Here is a 20,596-nt window from a genome sequence, read left to right as displayed (position 1 = left end):
AGGGTTTATGATGGTGATTTTTTTTTTGGGGGGGGGGGGGGGTGGCGGGAAATCTAGAAGGGGGATCAACTTATATTTAAAAATAATTAGATTGTCTTATAATGTCAATTTATGTCCTTATTTTTTAAATTGAACAAAAGATATATAGTCTTCCATCTATATGATTGTGTCTATTTGAGAACAACTTATTTAGATTTTTACTAAAAGTGTGCTAACATATATTTGTACCTTGAAAATTTTTTTAAAAGTTAAAAAATGTGGGAAAAAAAATAAGGTTTTAAAAAGTTGTACATAAAAATTAAAAAAAAAAAAAACTAAAAACTGAGCTTATAAGCTGATGCAAAACATATTCGGATGTCATATCATTTCCTCTCTTCTCATTATAATTTTCAAAATCCAAAAAAAATATATATATATTTCCTCCCCCTGTTTAGTTTTTTCATCTCCTCTCTTTCTCATTCCCACTCTACCCTTTATTCTCCTCTCTCTCTCTATACAAACTTCCCAACATGATGTTAGCATTAAAAAAAAAAAAAAAAGTAATGTTAGCATTATTTTATTTTTGGGGGTCCTTCGAATGATAAAAACCCATTTAATAGTGGGAAAAGTTTTGCTGCATAATGGATTATGTGGCAGCAAAAAGAAAGTGACGAGTGTCTAAGGGCTCACCTGATTATGTGCATTGCACATGACCCTTGGACACATATTGATTTCTTTTTGTTGTCACATAACTCATTATGTAGTGGGTGGATTCCAATTAGCTCAACTAGTAAAGTCTTTAATGGTTGAATAAGAGATTTGTGATTCAATCCCTGGTTACACCAAAAATCGATTGGTATCTTGGTATAATTATAAAAAGCTATCATTAGGAGCGGGCGCTATAAGTTTGGAACTCTCTCAAAAAAAAAAAAAAAAAAACCATTATGCAGTAAAACCTTTCCCTTTAGTCATATAAAAATGATCAATATACCATTCGTAACTAGCCACCTTTATAGTTGTGAAATATATTGTAAAAATAGGTATAACTCTAAACTTATTGTTAATAGAATTGCTTAATCTTATTGCTTTTAACTATAATAATAAAATACTTAGTCTGAAAAGCCTTTTCATGTCCCCCCAACCCCAACCCTCCAATGAAAAGAAATAAAAATAAACTCATTTCAGATTAAGTAATTCCTTTTGAGTGTGAATACTTTGTTGAATAAGGGGAAAACATTACTTGATAGTCATATAAAGCGAGAAAATTTTGAAACTTTTGGGTGAGAGAGAGAGAGAGAGAGAGAGAGAGAGAAGAATATATTAAGCATTAACTATTAACTTGAACAAATGGATGCAAACCATATGTTTAGTCATTACTCATTAGGACACTATAAACCCAACTAAAGGCAATAAAAGGAGAGTATATACTATATATAGCAAAACATAAAAGCCATTGGTTCCAAAAGCCTCTTTCTTATTGCCAGTAATAACTATGCAACTACCACACAATATGAAAGTTCGTCATATTGCAAGGAAACATGAATGTTTCTAACCTTTTATCCAACAAGAAAAAGAAAAAGAAAAAAAGGAAACATGAATGTTCTTTGAAAAGCAAGAGTTCTGTGAAGAGAAACTAAAAGGTCTTTTGCAGGGCCAGAGGCCCAGAGATATGGAAGTTTCACTGATGTCAAGTATCAAAAAATTTGTTCTCCCGGAGCTTAAGCCAAGCTCTGCACCATTTCCTATAACTTTCAAAAAAAGTACTATTTTAAACGCAATTGCCTTTATTAGTTGACTGCAACTTCAGCAGATAAGTAACTGGGATGAAGGGCATCTTGACCAGATACTTTGGCCTTGGAGTACTTGAGAACCTGCACAGCTTCTTCCACTTTCACTGCCAGAGATTCGGGTGACTCCAACAAAAGCAGCAATTCCGAATTATCCATCTCCAAAAGCATCCCCGTAATCTTAGAAGCAAGATCAGGCTGCACATAAAAAATATATATATGTGACTTTGGATTTATGGTGCATCTGAAAATGTCAAAATAATTTTGAAAACAATGATACTAACGATTAAATAATTAGAAATTGAATTCCTAAGGGCCTGTTCACTTTGTTTCAAGAAAGAAATTCTAGTGATCCTCCTGACAAAGCGTGTCATACCAGCCCCTTCTCTAAACTTTTAATTCAATGATAATGGTCCTATATACTATGTATAAGACTAAGAAAACTTTCTTCAGATGTGCTTAAAATGCATTAATAATTTATTTGTAGTACCTTGTGTTTCTGGACAAGAGGGTAGAGACGCTCGCCAAGTATCTGCTTCCGCTGCTCAGGGGAAGCAGCAGCGAGCATGCTACTCAGCATCTCTGCTCCCTGTTGTGCAACTCCACCCGAATTAGAGGCAGTAGATGAGACACCAGATCCTTTGCTCATCTCACGTTGATGACCATTTGGCACATACTTAGCCTGCCCAACCCGCTGCATTGCATGCTTACAAAGATTAGAGCACACATGGTACATTTATCATAGTGAATGGAAAATATTAATCTAGAAAGAATATTAGGCATGGACCGTTGGCAGGCTGAAAATTCCAAAAAAAAAAGGGCGAATAGAAGGCTCCAAGATGAATAGGTAAAAAATAGTTAGAAACTAGGGAACAAATATTCCCTCATTTCAGCTCCTTTTCTTGGATCACCATAATTGTTATATTGGGTCCTTTAATAATAATAAAATAAAATAAAATAAAAAACTTCTATAGTAGTGTTGATCCTCATACTGCCTAACAAAGCCTCCTATCTCTCAATCAATCTGAAGTTGCGACTTCAATAATGCATGAAGAGACCATCACAATCACATCTAGAAAAAGTATGTCGCTCCACTCCAAGAAGTCAATTTCTCTCTAATATTGGGGAGGAACTATGTGTTTTTGGGATTTGCGTGCTCCCCATGGGGATTAGACAATAAAACCTAAAGTAAGATCTGGGAGCTGCAGATTGCATGGTAGAATGCACAGGCATCAAATAGAATATAGAGTAAGAAAACATCTTCAGCATATGAATTAGGAGTGCAGAAAGATAATAATGTGAAGACACAGAAAAAAACCTGCTGATTGGTTGAATCTTTTAAAGAAGTCACTGAGTGAGTGTTCTGTTGCAAAAGGGGCATATATGAAAGAGAGTGAGCACCACCCTGTGGAAGCATATGCCCGTTCATTCTGCCCCTGTTATGCCTATTTTGCTTTTGAGTATTAGGAAGCTGCAAAAGAAATTAAAAGGACATGAGCAAGCAAGCATGTGTGGAAAACTAATTTCAACTACATAAGCATTATGCTGGTCTATGTATTCTCACAAACCCTTATAATTCTCCAAGGATGATCCACAATTTGAAATATGACATTGGGTAAAATAGCACAAAAATATACATAAGAGAAAGTTTCATTACACTCTTAAGCAGATGGGTACTTACTGGAGATGTTTGAAAGGCTGGTCTGGTTGGAGGGACAAAACCATTTGCCCTATATCCAGGCCTTGATTCCAGAGGCTGATACATCATCACAGGCCTAGGAGGCACTTGGACGACACCAGGAGTGTAGTAGTATGGAGGATATCCACCAGGGAAAACAGGAGTTGAATGCCCCACTAATCCTGCCATACGTTGTGCATACAGAAGCTGCAATTGGGCTTGTCTATCCTCTTTCCTCTGAGCAAGAGCCACATACAGTGGCTTCCGATGAAACATGTATCCTGAGAAATACCACAAGACAACAAAGTCAGTTACCTCAAGAATAAAACACGGCTAAATAACAAATAATAGGGCATTGCATGACACCATAACCAAGCAAATTGAAAAGGGCCATCTTCCAATAGCAAACATGGAGTTCCCGACTTTAAAATTAGAAGATTGCCAACCCTCATGTCTCCAAAGTTTACCAACTTCCTCTACCAGCATTTTGAATGATCTATAAATCATAAAAAGTCACTTAAACCAATTTGCATAGACAAATTCCAATATGGAAGAGCCACAATTGTGTGAGCCTCGCTTCTGAAACATGAATATATGGAGTTCCCCCTTAAAAGCATATATACACGGGGAAAATCTACAAGACCAGTTGATTTTTGTAAAATAATAATAAACATCATCACCAAATAAAAAGATAATCTGGTTAAATAATGCAACACCTCATGCTTTATGAATTTTTTTCTAAGCATTAATCAGTTGGGTCAATTCTCTATTCATGTATCAGCAGCTTATTATTTCTGACCATTTTTTGCCATTCTAAAGCAACATGTAACCACAATGTCAGAATCAGTAACTGGTATGCAATGCAAAATGACAATCATATTATTGCATAAAGCATATACAGCATGGCATGTGTAAATCCTTTTCTAGCAGATGCACTGAAAATTTTAAATAGTCCCAAAAGACATGCCAAAACTTTTAAGCATAATAATCACTAGGAAAAAAAATCAGCCAATCACAGGCCCATTACATATCAGAAGCATTAGTTAGAAAGTAAATATAATTCCAAGCCATGACCCAAAAGAGTAAATGAGTAAAATAGAAAGTAGGACTAGCAAATATTCATGTGCTGATTTCTCAGAAGCCATCATACACCAAACCCATTTAGATGCTGAAATGGACAGATGACATTACAAATGATCAACTAACCGTGAAAAGTGTTCACTGCTTTATTGGCCTCCTCAGGGGTGGAAAAGCAGACAAATCCAAACCCCCTACTTATTCCCTTGTCATCTTGCATAAGTTTCGCAGAAGTAATTGTGCCACACTGACTGAAGTGTTCTCGCAGCTCTTCTTCAGTCACATCATCATCAATGTTCTTCACATAGACATTTGAGGCCTACAAATTATATATAAAAAAATAAAAAAAAATAAAAAAAAGAGATAAGTTGAATAAACAATGACCTCTACTTTGAATGGCACCTCCTCTCCTTGTATGATCAAGGTGGAGGATGAGGTTGTGGGTTCAAGACCCATCCACATATGTAACTTAACAATTAAAGGGGAGAAGGGAGGAGGTGGAAGCAATAAGATGAACAGACAAACAAAAGCAGACAAATAAAGGGAGAGAAATGGGCACAAAACTACCTTGTATTTCAAGAGCTGCTCTTTGCGTTTCTCCTCAAACTGATGACGCAAAATTTGCTCACGCTCCACTTTCTTCTGAGCCCTTGCTACATATAAAGTCTTTGAGCCTACAATACAAACCACAGTGACAAAATGTTTTAAATCAGGCAAGTGACAATTTTTGTCAATCAAAGTTATAAAGGAATACATAACCTACCAAGTTGTGATCCATTCATCGCTTCCATTGCCTGTCTAGCATCATCTGGGTTATCAAAGTTTACAAAACCAAAACCTCTTGAGGTCCCATTGTCATCCCTTGAGATAACCAAGCTAGCAATTTTCCCAAACTCGGAGAACTTTTCCCGCAGAAGCTCTTCTGTGACATCTAGATCCAAATTCTTCATGTACAAATTTGTAAATTTGGCATCAGGGCTAGGCAAAATCCGTTCAGTCTTTTTGACAAACCATCCAACATATCTGGCCACAAATAAAATTATGAATCATAAATATCCATAAGACCAAAGAAGCAGACAGAATAAACCCAAGGCACATATAGTATATTCTTACAAACACACCCACAAAATTATGCACATATGGATGATCACAGCTTTCAAAATAATAGCAAGAAAGAGTTTCACATACATCTCCTTGTCTTCAACAGTGGAGCCATTTAGCTTCTCAATAGCAGCACTTGCAGATTCCTCGGACTCAAATTGAACAAAGCCATGCCCTCTACTTTTCCCATCTTCAGACATGGCAACTTTGCAAGACAAAACATTCCCAAATTTCTGAAACATATCTTGAAGCTTCGGATTATCAATTGATTCACTCAAGTTCTACAACAAAACCCAAATCACTTTCAGTACAAATCCAAATCATAGAAACAATGGACCTAAATGTATCATAGTCTATCTCAATCATCTATTATATTAAAAAAAAAACGCAAGACAGATACCTTAACATAGAGATTGCCTTTTCCGCTCTTTCTTGCATCAGAATCGCGATGTGACCACATGACCCTAATCACTTTTCCATTCAATGCAGTGTGATTCTTTGCTTCAATTGCACGAATTGCTACTCCAATCAAAAGAGACGACTTCAATTAGAATTTAAACCATGCCCACAATTTAACCACAAATAAAAACCAAACATAAATAAGATAAACAAAATCTTTCTCACAACCCCACAAGAATATCCAGAACAACAATTTTGTTTCTGCTCTAAAAAAACCCTTTTTGGCAAAACGGCCACACAGCCCAACAAAGAATATACAGTCAACAAAACCAATCAAATGAATCAACATTAACAAATCTTAAATTTGTATATTATTTCCCACAGATGGAATTTCTTTTCAAGATTAATTATATCCAAACTCTTCTTTTCATACATTTTTCTTAGAAACCAAGCAGATAATTACAACTCAAAAGCCAAGCATTGTATTGTAAAGTATATAATACTTAGAAACGGTCAAAATCTCAATTCAGTGACATCTTTGTTCTTTTCTCCAAACAAGTCAAATCTAACAATTCCTTTCCTACAATTTCAAGGCAGCCAAACAGAGCACAGAAAACAAAAAAAGAAAAAAGAAAAAAAGAATTCTTGAATATTTCTTTCACTGCGAAACAATTTCTTACGAACAAACACAGTTTCTCGTGAAAATCAGTTACAGGATTCCACAATTCCCAAACAATGCCAAAAATCTGAAACGACACCGCATTGAACCAGCTCAAACCAATGCAATCAAAACAAAACAAAATCAAAACGAACAGCATTGCGATTGTGATAAGTGTTATTGGTTACCGTCTTGGGAAGAGACGAAGTTGACGTAGCCATAGCAGAGCGAGCGGCCCGTCGACGAGTCTCTGCAGACTCGTACGGAGGCGAGAGAGTCGAAACCTTTGAAAGCCTCGTAGAGGTGATCGTCCATCACGTCAGGGTGGAGGTCCCCGACGTAAATAGACGAAGAAGGAGGAGGAGGAGCGGGAGCCGCCGCCGCCACGCTCGCGCTCACTGTCGCCGCGGTTGGTGGTGCCGCCATTGCCGCCGGTTTTCTCTCAAAATCGCAACCGTCAACCACTAAATTTAGGAGTGAAGCGAGAGAGAGAGAGAGAGAGAGAGAGACTGAATTGGCCGTTTCGTTTCGTTTCGTTTTGGTTTGGTTCTTGATTATTATTATTATTATGAAGCTAAAGTGAATGACGGTTATGTGAGTGATTAATAAGGGAGAGAGAGATTGAATTGTATTGGGTTTGGGATAGAGATTAGCTAGAGATAGAGGTAGAGAGAGAGAAGAGTTTGATTTTAGAGAGAGAGAGTGAGGTGGTGTGAGGATTTTGCATGGACGCAAGGAGGTTGGGCCGTTCACTGTTACGATTCTTCAGGCTCTATACAGTGCCACGCGCGTTAACACCACGTGTATTACACTTTCCTCTTCTTTTCTTTTCTTTTTTTCTTAATTAAGTGAATTATCTTGAATATTTTTCGGTTAATTTTTGTTACATACTATTTTCTTTTTTGGGAATCATAGATTGATATGGGTTCTTCTTTTCTTTTCTTTTTAATAGAAGAAGATTGACATGGATTCTAATGATTCTTCTATAGTAATTTTTGATATACTGGAATTCTTCTATAGTAGTTTTGGATATATTGGAAATTATTATGATCAAAGATGGTTTAACTCAACTAATTTAATTTATTTATTACTCCTATCATTTTATTTCTATTTAGAAAAGAATTGTCAATATTAAAAATAAAAACTTGAAACTCTATGGTTGTGATTGTTATAATGGATACCAATATGTCATGTCTCCTAAACATAAAAGTACCACAAAAATTTTTCAATAATTTTTTTTTTTTTTTGGAATCCTAAATTGAGATGAATTTTATTGATTCTTCTATGGTACCTTTGGATGTATTGGGATTTCTCTATGGTACTTTTGGATATATTGGGACTTATTATGATCAAAGATAGTTTAATTCAACTAATTTAATCTCTTTATTATTTTATTTCTGTTTAGAAAAGAATTATCAATATTATTAAATAAAAAACTTGAATATCTATGGTTGTGATTGTTATAATGGATAACAATATGCCATGTCTCGTAAACATAAAAGTACCATAAAATTTATTATAATCACTAGTCTATATCTTTTTTTTGGGAATCCTAGATTGACATGGATTCTTGTTCTTCTATTGTACTTTTGGTTATATTGGGATTCTTTTTTATGGGACTCATTATAAACAAAGATAGTTAAATTCAACTAATTTAATCTCTTATCCTTTCATTTCTATTTAAAAAAGAATCATTAATATTAAAAGAAACTTGAAATTCTACGGTTGTGAATCTTGTGATTGTTACAGTGGATACCAATATGTCATGTCTCGTAAACATAAAAATACCATAAAAAAATTTTTGTATAGCGTATGCTACTCTATGAGTTCTATATGGTTTTTTAGAAATGAAACGGGTATAATTGAATCTAGCCTAATTGAACGAGAGATGTTTTGTGTTTTTTATGTGCATGCATGATGCATGTTTGCAAATTTCCATAAAAGAAGCATGCATGTTTGTTTGGATTGTTGTGACCCATTAATGATTTCTTAAATTGTATATATGTATGGAATCTATGGATTGAGGCTAAAAGTCACAAAACCACGATGATGTAATCCTTAGAGCTTCTAACATGATTGTTTCATCAAGTTACTCCTAAATCCTAATGTGGAGATGAACATTGCTTTAAGATGCCACATAAAAATATTGTTCACAAATCCTTGTGATTACATAAAACTCACCCCCAAATAAAATAGATTCTTCAATCACAATTTCCTAAAGATTAAAAGGTTAACCTAAGGAAAATGCTTTGTGTGTTATATTCATAAACTATAATAGTAAAGATGCATATATCATATACATAATACATAGTAAAAAAATTACAATTTTATTATAATAAAAAAATTTCCCTGATTATATTTTGGTTTTGATCAAACAAACACTGCTGTATATATGACAACACGGGGCAGTTTCAGGCTTTAGACAAGAGACCAAAGTTTTGGGCCTTTCTAGGCCTGGGGTTGAGGATGGTCTGGATGGAGACACTCGGGAATCACAGTGGAGCAGTTTTGGGCTTATTTGAATTGCCCAAGAATTACCCAGTACGCATTATTATGCGATGAGTGGGCTTTCCAGCTTTACAACACCTTTTTCCCCTATCCACAAAGAAGAAGAAAAAGGATGGCCTTTTTATTGGTTAGGTCTGCATTCTCTTTTTAGAGCAACCGTATGAGTAAGTCTAAAAGTTTTCTTCTATTTTACACTAAAAAAATGTATTTTTTCTATTTTACACATCTATTTTACAAAATACCACATCAGTCTATCTATTCTACACATTTATTCAATAAAATATTCATTCTTTTATAATTTTTTTATTATTTCCCCACTCACTACTCTCTCTCACATTCCCAACACTACCAAAAAAATACTAAAATATTATATGCACGAGTTATAGTAATTGTGCATATATGCACGGTTACTGTAGCACTTATACATTTATACACAATTTTACAGCTATTGATGTGGGTGTTTTTTTGGTCAAAATGTGCATATCTCAACACTTTTTCTATTTTGCACTTACTGATGCAAGTGCTCTTATGTCCTTAAACATATGTTTTTTTCATCAAAATCTTGACTAATTATTGCCTTCTAATATTTGCCCTCTTGCTTACCAATTGCAATACTGTAGGGCCCTTGGGCCCTGAAATTCATTATATACACGCATGTTAGGCTTGTGGCCCAAGCTGAGGACAAGGACTCGTCCGAGGAGGAGGAGCCTATGTCAAAAGAGACTGTGTTGAAAAATAGAAAGGTGAGATTTGGTCATAATAGCTCCAGAGACTGTGCTAACGATGAAAAAGTCCTCGACCAGACTAAGCCGAGGTCCTGGAAGATGGTTTATCAGCAGGGGTGACAACCTCGTAAATTCAATTGGGCGGACAAGCATTGCAGAGATATCAAATAAGGAGGAGCCCCAAAATATCTTAGGTGAAAGCTGCTGCCTCCGCATTAAATGCACTGCAGCTAACTCTCTGATCACATTAATGTGGAGGTGATGTCTAAACAGTGGATTTCAGCCTTACAACTACTACATAAGGACATATAGGGAGTGCTGATGGGCAAGTATCCAAACCGATCGTCTAGCATGCACATGAAAGGTGGAGATGAAAAGGAAAGACAGTATAAAAGGAGAGGGGGTGATTGTTATCATTTTATTATCAATTTAATCTCGTTATTATCATTTTATTTCTATTTAGAAAATAATTATCAATATTAAAAAAAATTAAAAAAAAAAAAAAAAAAACTTGAAACTCTGGTTGTGATTGTTATAATAGATACCAATATGTCATGTCTCGTAAACATAAAAGTACCACAAAATTTTTTCAATAATCTATTTAATTTGTTGGGAATCCTAGATTGAGATGAATTTCATTGATTCTTCTATGGTACTTTTGGATGTATTGGGATTTCTCTATAGTACTTTTGGATATATTGGGACTTATTATGATCAAAGATAGTTTAATTCAACTAATTTAATCTCTTTATTATTTTATTTTTGTTTAGAAAAGAATTATCAATATTATAAAAAATAAAAAATAAAAAAATAAAAACTTGAAACTCTATGGTTGTTATTGTTATAATGGATAACAATATGTCATGTCTCGTAAACATAAAAGTATCATAAAATTTATTATAATCACTAATCTATTTTTTTTTTTTTTTGGGGGAATCCTAGATTGACATGGATTTCTAGTTCTTCTATTGTACTTTTGGTTATATTGGGATTCTTTTATACTGGGGCTCATTATGAACAAAGATAGTTTAATTCAACTAATTTAATCTCTTATCCTTTCATTTCTATTTAAAAAAGAATCATCAATATTAAAAGAAACTTGAAATTCTATGGTTGTGAATCTTGTGATTGTTACTATGGATACCAATATGTCATCATGTCTCGTAAACATAAAAGTACCATAAAATTTTCCTGTATTGCGTATGCTACTCTCTGATTTATGTATGATTTTTCAGAAGTCAAACAGGTATAATTGAATCTAGCCTAATTGAACGAGTGATGTTTTGTGTTTTTTATGTGCATGCATGATGCACGTTTGCCAATTGCCATAAAAGCATGCATGTTTGTTTGGATTGTTGTGACCCATTAATGATTTCTTAAATTGTATGTATGGAATCTATGGATTGAGGCTAAAAGTCACAAAACCACGATGATGTAACCCTTAGAGCTTCTAACATGATTGTTCCATCAAGTTACTCCTAGTGTGGAGATCAACATTGCTTTAAGATGCCACATAAAAATATTGTTCGCAGATCCCTTGTGATTACATAAAACACACCCCCAAATAAACAATTCCTATAGATTAAAAGGTTAACAAAAGGAAAATGCTTTCTTTTCTTTTTTTTCTTTTTTTTTTTAATTTTTTTTATACAAGATAGAATTTCTACTCTAACCTAATCTAAGTGTATATGTGTGTGAAGCTTCCTCCTGAAAACTTGAATTTCGGCTCTTACCCCCCACACCCCATAAGCATTTATATTTTTGGAGTAACCACTACACCAAGGGTGCACAATGGTCCAAAGAAAAATGCTTTGATTGTTCCTCTAACTGAATCCATTTTAAGATAATAATTATCTTGTGTTATATACACACATATATATTCACTATAATAGTAAAGATGCAAATATCATATACATATGATACCTTCTCGTCTTGAGACATAATAAAAACGAAGAGTGCAATTAAAGGGTGAGAGAGACAAGTAATCAGGTCTTCCTATGAGCTTAAAGACTACTCCACATTAGTTTCCTAAGGATTATCATTCAACATTTACAATCAATACTTTTTATCTAAGTGCCTCCCTATTCCAAAGCCACAATTTATTTGTCTTCATAGTTCACTCTACACCTCCCATCTATATTTCCCTATTTATGGATTTAATAAAATTCTCTGGTTTGTTAAAACTTTGAATATATATATATATATATATATATATATTTTTTTTTTTAAGTTTGTCATTCACAAAAATATTATTTGTTTAAAATAAGTAATTATAATAAAAAAATTTCCCTGATTATATTTTGGTTTTGATAAAACAAATTAAAAACAAACAAACAAACACTGTTGTATACATAACAACATGGGCAGTTTCAATTTAGACAAGAGACCAAAGTTTTGGGCCTTTCCAGGCCTGGGGTTGAGGATGGTCTGGATGGAGACACTTGGGAATCACAATGGAGCAGTTTTGGGCTTATTTGAGTTGCCCAAGAATTACCCAGTACGCATTATTTTGTGATGAGTGGGCTTTCCAGTTTTACAACACTTTTCCCCCAATCCACAAAGAAGAAGAAAAAGGATGGCCTTTTTATTGTTTAGGTCTCCATCCCCCTCTACATGCACAAGGAAAGGAGAAAAAATTGCAATACTGTTGTTATGTCCTCAAACATATTTTTTAGCTTTTCATCAAAATTTTGACTAATTATTGCCTTCTAATATTTGTCCTTTTGCTTACCAATTGCAATACTACATTGTCTTCATTGCTTGTATCCCCTACATTACTTTGCTATGTTGAAACATCAAAAAAAAATTAAAAATAAAAATTGATACATCAATAGTTGGGAACTTGAGGGTGAGAGGATTTAAGCCCTGTCTTCGTTCGAAACTTTCAAAAGTGTCAATCGAATTACAAGGCTCTTGATAGTTATTAAATCTTATCTCAAAAATAAAGAGAACTATCATGTCTTACACGATATCTATCTATCTATACTATTAATAACAGGATTTCCTATTTGGTTTTCAACATTTTGCATACTAAAATACCCTCATACAAATTTTTAAATTCTCTAAAATACCCTATCTTTTAGTTAAATAATTTTAAATTAAAAAATACAAACTGGTTAAAAGAGTAATTTGTTGTTCCTAAGTTTTAAGTTTTTTCCTTTTTCTTCTCCATTCAGCCTAAAACTCTATCTTATTTTTAAACATTATTTAACGTTACCTTATCTCTTTCTTTTTTTTAAAAAAAAATACACAGTTATTTATATATCACTTTTAAACATTATAACACTAAACCAAATAAATAAATAAATAAGTGCATTATTGCATGCGCAAAACCCGTGTGATGAGTTTAATCATAAATAAAGTTTTGTAAGTAATTAATTTTAATTATTTTGGATTTCGTTATTTCCATTTAGGGGGTGGGGGCATCAGTCACAACCTAGAAATCTATGTAAGAAAGCCAGAAATCTAGCAATTGAGAACCCAAATATTGCCCACCGCCCATTGGTAAGTATCAAAAAGTTCCATAAACTTATATAAAAAGAAAAGCAATAAAATCAAATCTAGATATGATGATAAATATGCAGGGGTTCATACTATATTCTTATGACTTTACAAGGCATGACCTACGTTTGTATATGTCATGTGATTGTACCATTGTCCAACTTGTCTACCTAATACCATAAATGCTATAATAATAATAATAATAATAATAATAATAATAATCACAGAATTTTCACACCCCTTCCTTTCACATAGAATAACAAGTCACCTCATTTGAGTCCACCTCAACATAGAGAAAAAGAGAGGATGTGATAATTTCGATGAAAATTTTCAATGCCTAAACTTATTAAAAGAATACTAATAAAACATCTTAGTTGTTGTGGCTTTGTGAAACTTTGGCCGCCTCAACAGTACCATTTCTTGGCTTTTATTATTATTAATTTAATGCAATATAACCCTCCCAAAGTGGACTCGTTACTGTAATCTAAAAAGTATGGATGGAAATATATGGATAACATGATAATTCTTGATAAATTAGACCACAATATTGTAGGAATATGAAGATTAATTAAATAAATAATATAGTTTTATTTATTTTGGGCCTATTTTAGGCTTATTTTAATTTTTTTCAAATAAATAACCATCAATTAAAAAAATAAAAAAATAAAAAATTCTGTGTTTGACACCGCAAATTGTAGTTGAGTCAATAGTTCTTAGTTTTAACATACTTGTTTCCATTACCAACTCTCCAGAAAATTTCAATGGTCATCCTTTGATGTTTCATTTCGGATATTATACAAAAAGAGCAGACTAGAATTATATTTTCCATCCCAAATAAAAGAGTATAACCATTATGAACATTTTTACACGACCAAACAAAGATACATGGTTACAAAAATTGCCTCAGTTTGAACAACATACAGCTTTTCTATCCTCGTGACTTTAAATGTTGAAGGCTTGTAGGTACACAGAATTTTCTTTATTTCCAATGTTACATAAAATGGTACAACCACTGAACAAAACTACCAAAGGGGTAATTTACAATTCTCACAATGCTCAAGATGGAGGATCCTTAGGAGAGAGCCGAATTTCCGGTAAAGAAGAATTGAACACACCCGCCATTCACTAGAGCAGACTTATATAGTACAGAGCAGCTAACCTTCCCCCAATAAAATAATAGCAGCAAACCTTGGCGATCACTATAAATAAGAATCGGCCAAGCCAATACCTTTTGAAAAAAGAATGAAAACTAAAACCTAAGGTATAAATTTACCAAAACTGGAACTACCTTAACACCAAGGTATAAATTAGGAAACCGATAATGCCAGTAGGTAGCAGTTCAAAGAGCATGTCCCTTGTTGAACTGCTCACTCTCAGCTGTCCTCCATTGAGAAACTCCTTCCCAGAAGTTATAGAGACATTAACGGACAACGAACCTGAAAAATAAAATGTCATATATATGACAAAGATGTAGGATCAATGTTATTTCTTTGACAGAAAATGTCAAGAGTAAATATGGATTCATGATCAAATGAACTTACAATCATAGTTTGCCCATCCAATCCGTTGATGAGCTAGATCATACACAAAGATCTTATCTTTCAGAACAAGATCTGTTAAATGAAGAAACCAACAAGATTTGTTAGTTTTGATGTAGAATTAGTTTTATGGAAAGACACAATCTCACATTTATGATTAGAGTACACACTGATTCATTTTGTATAATTTTGAGAAAGATGCTAGGTATTCAGAAAGCATTGAATTTTCCACCAAACAACACTTGAACAAGTTAATCACAGATTACCATTGACATTTCTAATATGCATTGTAAGCCCTCCCTCCCCCCCCAACAACACCCCCCCCCCCCCCCACCAAAAACACCCCACAAAACAACACCAACCCAAAAAAAGAGAAATTATTTTTAGCTGTGGTAACTTGTTACAAGTTGTAAAGACCAGTGGAACTTATTATTGGTATGGACAGTTATGTAGGCAAACAACGAATTAAGTAAACTAATGCATAGTGCTGACATTCTGATTGATAATCTTTAATAGACATGAAAAAATTCACAACATCAAATATCTCCCCATGCTATAGAATGTTCATTATGCCTAAAGGCAAGTATAAATATGTATCAGAAGTCAGAATGAAACTACTATAAGGAGAGAGAGCTCCCCCTTCCTTTTTCCCCAAAAAATAGGGAAAGTGCCCGATAGGCAAAACATAGCACTGAGGGACAAATGAAGTCTACTCAAAATTGGTGGTTGCAATTGCTACAACCTCAATTCAACAAGTCACCATTACCATCTATAAATGTTTAATCATACCATGCTACATTGTGGAAACTTGCATCACCATATAAAATGGAAAATTACTCGGGTTGATTTTATAATGTGATTTTCATGTTTTCAGAAAACCAACTATATTTTGGAAGACTTTCAGTAAAGAAATATATTGAAAATACTTCAAATGCATTTTCTGGTGCTTTCAACAATGTAAAATTTCTTATGAAATGCTACCAAAGAGGCCCCAATTTGTAGCATGTGCCAAAATAATCAAACTCTCTATGTTCTAAAGATGGAATGTGAAATAAATGGGAGTCAAAGCCAATTGCTTCTTACTAAGTTCAGGTCTAACCTCCTAAAATTGTTACCCCTTCCTGAACTCTCTGAAATCCGATGCACCACGTTGCAGCACCATCCTGTAGCAACAAAATGACCCATTAGAAGTAATGGCACAATTTAACTAGCAGCATGTCTAGTTCAATAATTTCAGGAGAGAGTAATATTTTACCAACAGAGAAAGTGGAATAACTTACAGTGAAACCAAGATGTACAAGGTACTCTTCTGGTTTTAATACCATGGATGCACCCACAAAGTTTAAACTAACTTGAGGAAATATATCGATTACACTGAATAAAATAGAAGGATTTTAGACTAAAGAATAATTTTGGAAGACATAAAAGAACAATAGAATTCATTATTTGAAACATAAAGTTATAGAACAAACCTAGTGGAGACTAGATAACATTGGTTTCCTTTTGAAATGATGGGAGTCACAGATTGTTGAACATTCGCAGTTATCTGTACATTCAATGAAAACTCAACTTTTAGTACAATGAAAGTAAATTTGACAAAGTTATTCTACAAGGCAAAGCAGCTTTTAGCCAGTGACTTGCAACCAGCCCATACAGGAAAACTAGTAATCCTTCCATAGAAAGATATCCAGCCAAAGTGAAAACTAATTTTAAAAATCGCAAAAATTAAATGTGAGAAGATGCAATTTTCAAAACCAAATGAACTATTTAGACATTAACAAGACTAAGTCTATTTCATTAGAATTAGGTCATGAGAATGGAAACATTATCATAATCACTTATTATAGAGTCCATCATATAGATAAGGCTATTAATTGATAGCATCACATTTTCAAACAATAAACTAGTAATGGAAGCTCTAGTTTGTTAAAGTACAATATGAAAGTCCTTTCCTTTATCACCAGTCTTTTATCTTAGTGGGAACTATTTGGAGAATAGGGCAGTAGTCATGATTCAGTTTTATTAGCCCATGCCATCAGTATACCAAGTCAATCTTAACAAATTTCAAAAGGGAAAAAAAATGCAAACTTACAGAACTAACAAAAGGATCATAAGCTTCAGCCACAAGGTACGCCAAAGTTGTTCCAGAATCCACAATGGTTCCTCGATTGTTTGATGTTGCAAATACTGAAGGATCAATTGGCAACAATTGTCCATTGACAGCAATGCTTTGCAAATATAAATTATAATGAGGCCTGAAAATTTGAAGTGAAAACCATTAAACTTACTGATAAATTGGCATTCAAGTTTTCAATTAAAGCTGATGAAAATCTCTAACAACAAGAATAAGCATGGGCCTAACAAATACTCTACCAAAGCAAGTAATGGAACTCAAGCTACAAAATAACTTTACAGTGAATAAAAAGAGGTATATTTATCAAAAAAAATGCGGTGACTTTAAGGCACAGTGGAAGAACTTCACGCTACAAGTATTTTAGATAGAGCTACTAGCCTTTCAAAAATATAGTGGTCGTAAGAAAATAAAAGGTCGTACTAATATAAACACACTAATAGTCACTATAACACTATAAGTTAGCAGAAATTTTTTAAATCCTAATTGAAACATGCCTCAAGATTCAATTTCTACAACCCTTGTCAACCAACTAGATTGCTACCAAACGTCAACATATTTGGCTTGATAACATGTATACAAAAGTCAGATCAGGTAAGCTCCCAATTGAAGGTCAATAACGAAGCATTTGGTACTAGTCATTGACATTTTGCATGCAAAAAACAAACCAATGCACAAGTAGTGCCGGAATGAATGCAACTAGGTTCTTCTTATGGCATTGGCCAGTGAGGCATAGTCAAGTCAGCCTTCTTTTTCTTTTTCTGTCATGTGAATTTAAGCAAAAATCTAATAAGCTAAATACGTCTAAATATAGGCCAATGATCCTTAGTGCGTAAAAGAGATAAATACACCATCTAACTGCATTTTACAGCCCTAAGAGGAAAAAGTCATTTGAATGAATAAATAAATAGATATAGGTGCCATAAAAGCAGAAACTAGTAACTTAATGCCTAGTTTCCTATAATTTCCACTTCATACAAATATAACCCGAATGTCTGAGTAAAGAGCATTGGCAATGAAAAGAAAGTTTTACGGGAAGAGGACATACTGTGATGGGACAAGCGGACTATAAGCAATGCCTGGCTCCAAAATCTCACCAAGAACCAATATTCCCCCACCGTTGCCATCTCCTTTCAAGCAATGGGAGAACACTTTGGGTGTTACGCCACGAGATGACAATTGTGAAATAACGGAAAGATCACCCTGTCCAAAACCAAAAATCCCATCGACTGCTTTATCTGTCTTAGTTAAGTCCCCGGACTGATATGTGCTACACCTGCATCCAACACCACCCCTAAAGTCAGTAAGATTCAATCAACAAAACCAAATGGATAGAATGTGAGACTAATAGCAACAATAACAAGATCAAGAAAATTGATAGGTAGAAAAGTCAACAACTCCTAGTCTGTTGCCAAGTAACTAAACATATACTTATTTACATAACTTAGATGAATATGTGAGATTGGGTTCACAACTCTCTATGTGAATTAAAAGTTCATTGCTTTTTTTTTTTAAGCTACTGCAGCCATATGTATTACAAACAAGCAAGCAAACAAAATTAATTTATATCTTTAGCTTAATGGACTTTTTCCTTAACTCTTCCTTCCATCTTTTCCATGTATTTTAGTTACAAACACCATTCTTGCAAAACCCGTGGAAGCTTACCCAAAAACAATGGTTGCCGAAGAGTTAGCCATCAAAGATTGCCCAAGAACCATGTCAAAATAAAGTGCATCGGACACATAATAACCCGATGTCCCACTTCCGTCTCCATATTGAAAAGAGTAACTGCACTGATTATTCTGAGAAGGGCAAATAGTGGCTGTACTTTGCAATGCAGAAGTGCACATTGGATCTGAGCACGACACCAGTGCAGCAGTTGATGAGCTAGCAGCATCAAAGAAATTGAGCTGAATCTGCACCAAAAAACAAAGTGTAAGTATAAAATTGCTTCTTTATGCCACAAGATTAAAACAATGAAGGGTCATCACAAAAACAAGTTAAAGAGACAGAATCTAACTCCAAGTGCACTAGATTGGGGGCAATCACTGCAGGAATTGCAAGTAACCCACAAGATGTCACTCCCTGTATCAATCTGCACATTGAATTCTTTTGGAGGAGAGCCCAATTTTACTTTTGTGAAATAAAGCCTACACAAAAATCATGAACCCAAGTATTGAAGATCAATCAGTGCTTGCCCAAAAAAGAATTCCAAAAGAAAAGAAAGAAAAAAAAAACATTTTTCAAGGTACCCATTACAGCTCAAACAGAAATAACAAAGCAAATATCTAACTCCTATATTCAAACACCCAACAATTATCAATAACTCAGTCTTAAGAACATGAGCTCATCTTTCAAGAATCAACAAATAGACCACACAAGACTCATTCTTTCTTTACTTTTTCCATTCTTTTCCATGAAGCCAAACAGAACAACACAAAAAGAACAAGACAAACTCAATAAATAGTAAATACACACACAGTAACTAATAAATATCCCCACAAAAACAGAAAGAAAGGAACTTTACCCATTCAACGCAAGCACATTATAAGCAATAATAACCATAACTTAAAGTTTTTTTAAAAAAAAAAAATCAATGAAAACCAAGAAAGGCACATATGACAAAATTTTACCACTCATACCCGACGAAGTAAGGATCGGAGGAGCCTTGGACTGAGAAGTCTACAACACCACCCACAGAGCCTTGCAAGATTCGAGCGTGTCTAGCTCTGTCTCTGGCTCTGAGCCGGTCGAGCTCGACACGGTGAGTTAAAGGGAAGGACCTCTCCAGAGGGAGAAGGAGAGAGTAAACGACCGACACGGACACGGCGACCAAGACCGAGATCAAGGGTACTACTACGGAGGCTCGCATTTCGGTGTGTGTACTGTGTGTTTCTAGAGAGAGAGAGAGAGAGAGAGAGGGAATTATTAGTAGAAGAGATCGAGGTGGTGGTGCTGTTTGTGTTTGTGTTTGCTTTTTTGCATTTCAGAGACAGAGAGAGAAACTTTGGGGTGTGAGAGACACAGAGAGTGAAAGAGAGTGGCACACGACAGAGAGAGACAGAGAGAAGTAGCGTGTGTATTAACTATTAAAACTGAAAGTGGCAAAGGTTTGGATTTGGATTAGATTTAATAGTTTTGTTTTAACTTTGGAACTAAAATGAGTTTTGGGGACTTATACAGGTCACGGGCTATAATTTTGAGTGTAACGGGCGTGACAAGGGGGCTTGAAGCTTCATATTCCAAAAATCTCCTCCTTCTATGGCTAGCTGGTGATTGGCTAATTTATAGTAATGAAGTCATAGTTCAATGGGTTATAAATTTTTGTTTTTTTGTTTTTTTTTTTATATGGGATTTGGATTCCAACGCGTCGATACAAAAAATAATTTGGGTGTTGATCGAATGATAATTACAGTATTCAAAGTCATATTGACTTGGATATAGGTGTTTGTTCCAAGCCTTCCACGTGCCTTTCACCAAAGTGAATGGAAAGAGCAATAGATAGAAACACATT

General features: G+C 34.3%; 2 protein-coding genes across 3 annotated transcripts; both read right to left on the bottom strand.

The window, feature by feature from the left end:
• Positions 1-1,432: 1,432 nt before the first annotated feature.
• On the bottom strand, positions 1,433-7,379 carry LOC115951244 (polyadenylate-binding protein 7). Its single transcript, XM_031068429.1, has 10 exons — positions 6,868-7,379; positions 6,023-6,141; positions 5,710-5,903; positions 5,285-5,544; positions 5,089-5,195; positions 4,651-4,840; positions 3,448-3,725; positions 3,085-3,237; positions 2,257-2,460; positions 1,433-1,964 (listed from the first exon to the last, which is right to left on the bottom strand). The coding sequence occupies exons 1-10, from the start codon at positions 7,103-7,105 to the stop codon at positions 1,767-1,769; spliced, it is 1,941 nt and encodes a 646-aa protein (XP_030924289.1). The 5' UTR covers positions 7,106-7,379; the 3' UTR covers positions 1,433-1,766.
• Positions 7,380-14,205: 6,826 nt separating this feature from the next.
• On the bottom strand, positions 14,206-20,288 carry LOC115953925 (aspartic proteinase-like protein 2). Of its 2 annotated transcripts, none has more exons than XM_031071753.1 (10): positions 19,716-20,288; positions 19,103-19,232; positions 18,748-18,998; positions 18,131-18,358; positions 17,044-17,206; positions 16,424-16,497; positions 16,232-16,325; positions 16,051-16,114; positions 14,955-15,026; positions 14,206-14,849 (listed from the first exon to the last, which is right to left on the bottom strand). In XM_031071753.1, exons 1-10 carry the CDS (start codon positions 19,952-19,954, stop codon positions 14,698-14,700), a joined length of 1,467 nt encoding a protein of 488 aa, XP_030927613.1. In that variant the 5' UTR covers positions 19,955-20,288; the 3' UTR covers positions 14,206-14,697. The 2 variants fall into 2 exon arrangements, with proteins under 2 accessions (XP_030927613.1, XP_030927614.1); XM_031071754.1 differs by having other exon boundaries at positions 19,725-20,286.
• Between the last annotated feature and the right edge of the window lie 308 nt (positions 20,289-20,596).

Source organism: Quercus lobata, chromosome 7 (genome assembly GCF_001633185.2).
Source record: "Quercus lobata isolate SW786 chromosome 7, ValleyOak3.0 Primary Assembly, whole genome shotgun sequence".
NCBI lineage: Eukaryota > Viridiplantae > Streptophyta > Magnoliopsida > Fagales > Fagaceae > Quercus > Quercus lobata.
The sequence above is the reverse complement of the archived record's forward strand: the minus strand, read 5'-3'. Positions and strand labels throughout refer to the sequence as shown.

What these genes read in the sequence shown, in the direction of transcription:
- LOC115953925 (XM_031071753.1), bottom strand. Translation starts at nt 19,954, where the DNA reads ATGCGAGCCTCCGTAGTAGTACCCTTGATCTCGGTCTTGGTCGCCGTG. An exon ending in CCCAATCTAGTGCACTTGGA is followed by an intron (nt 18,999 to 19,102) that starts GTTAGATTCTGT and finishes TTTTTGGTGCAG; the next exon opens with ATTCAGCTCAATTTCTTTGA. An exon ending in AGGGGTAACAATTTTAGGAG is followed by an intron (nt 15,027 to 16,050) that starts GTTAGACCTGAA and finishes TTCATTTAACAG; the next exon opens with ATCTTGTTCTGAAAGATAAG.
- LOC115951244 (XM_031068429.1), bottom strand. Translation starts at nt 7,105, where the DNA reads ATGGCGGCACCACCAACCGCGGCGACAGTGAGCGCGAGCGTGGCGGCG. An exon ending in CTTCGTCTCTTCCCAAGACG is followed by an intron (nt 6,142 to 6,867) that starts GTAACCAATAAC and finishes TGATTGGAGTAG; the next exon opens with CAATTCGTGCAATTGAAGCA. An exon ending in AGCAGTGAACACTTTTCACG is followed by an intron (nt 3,726 to 4,650) that starts GTTAGTTGATCA and finishes GGTATTTCTCAG; the next exon opens with GATACATGTTTCATCGGAAG.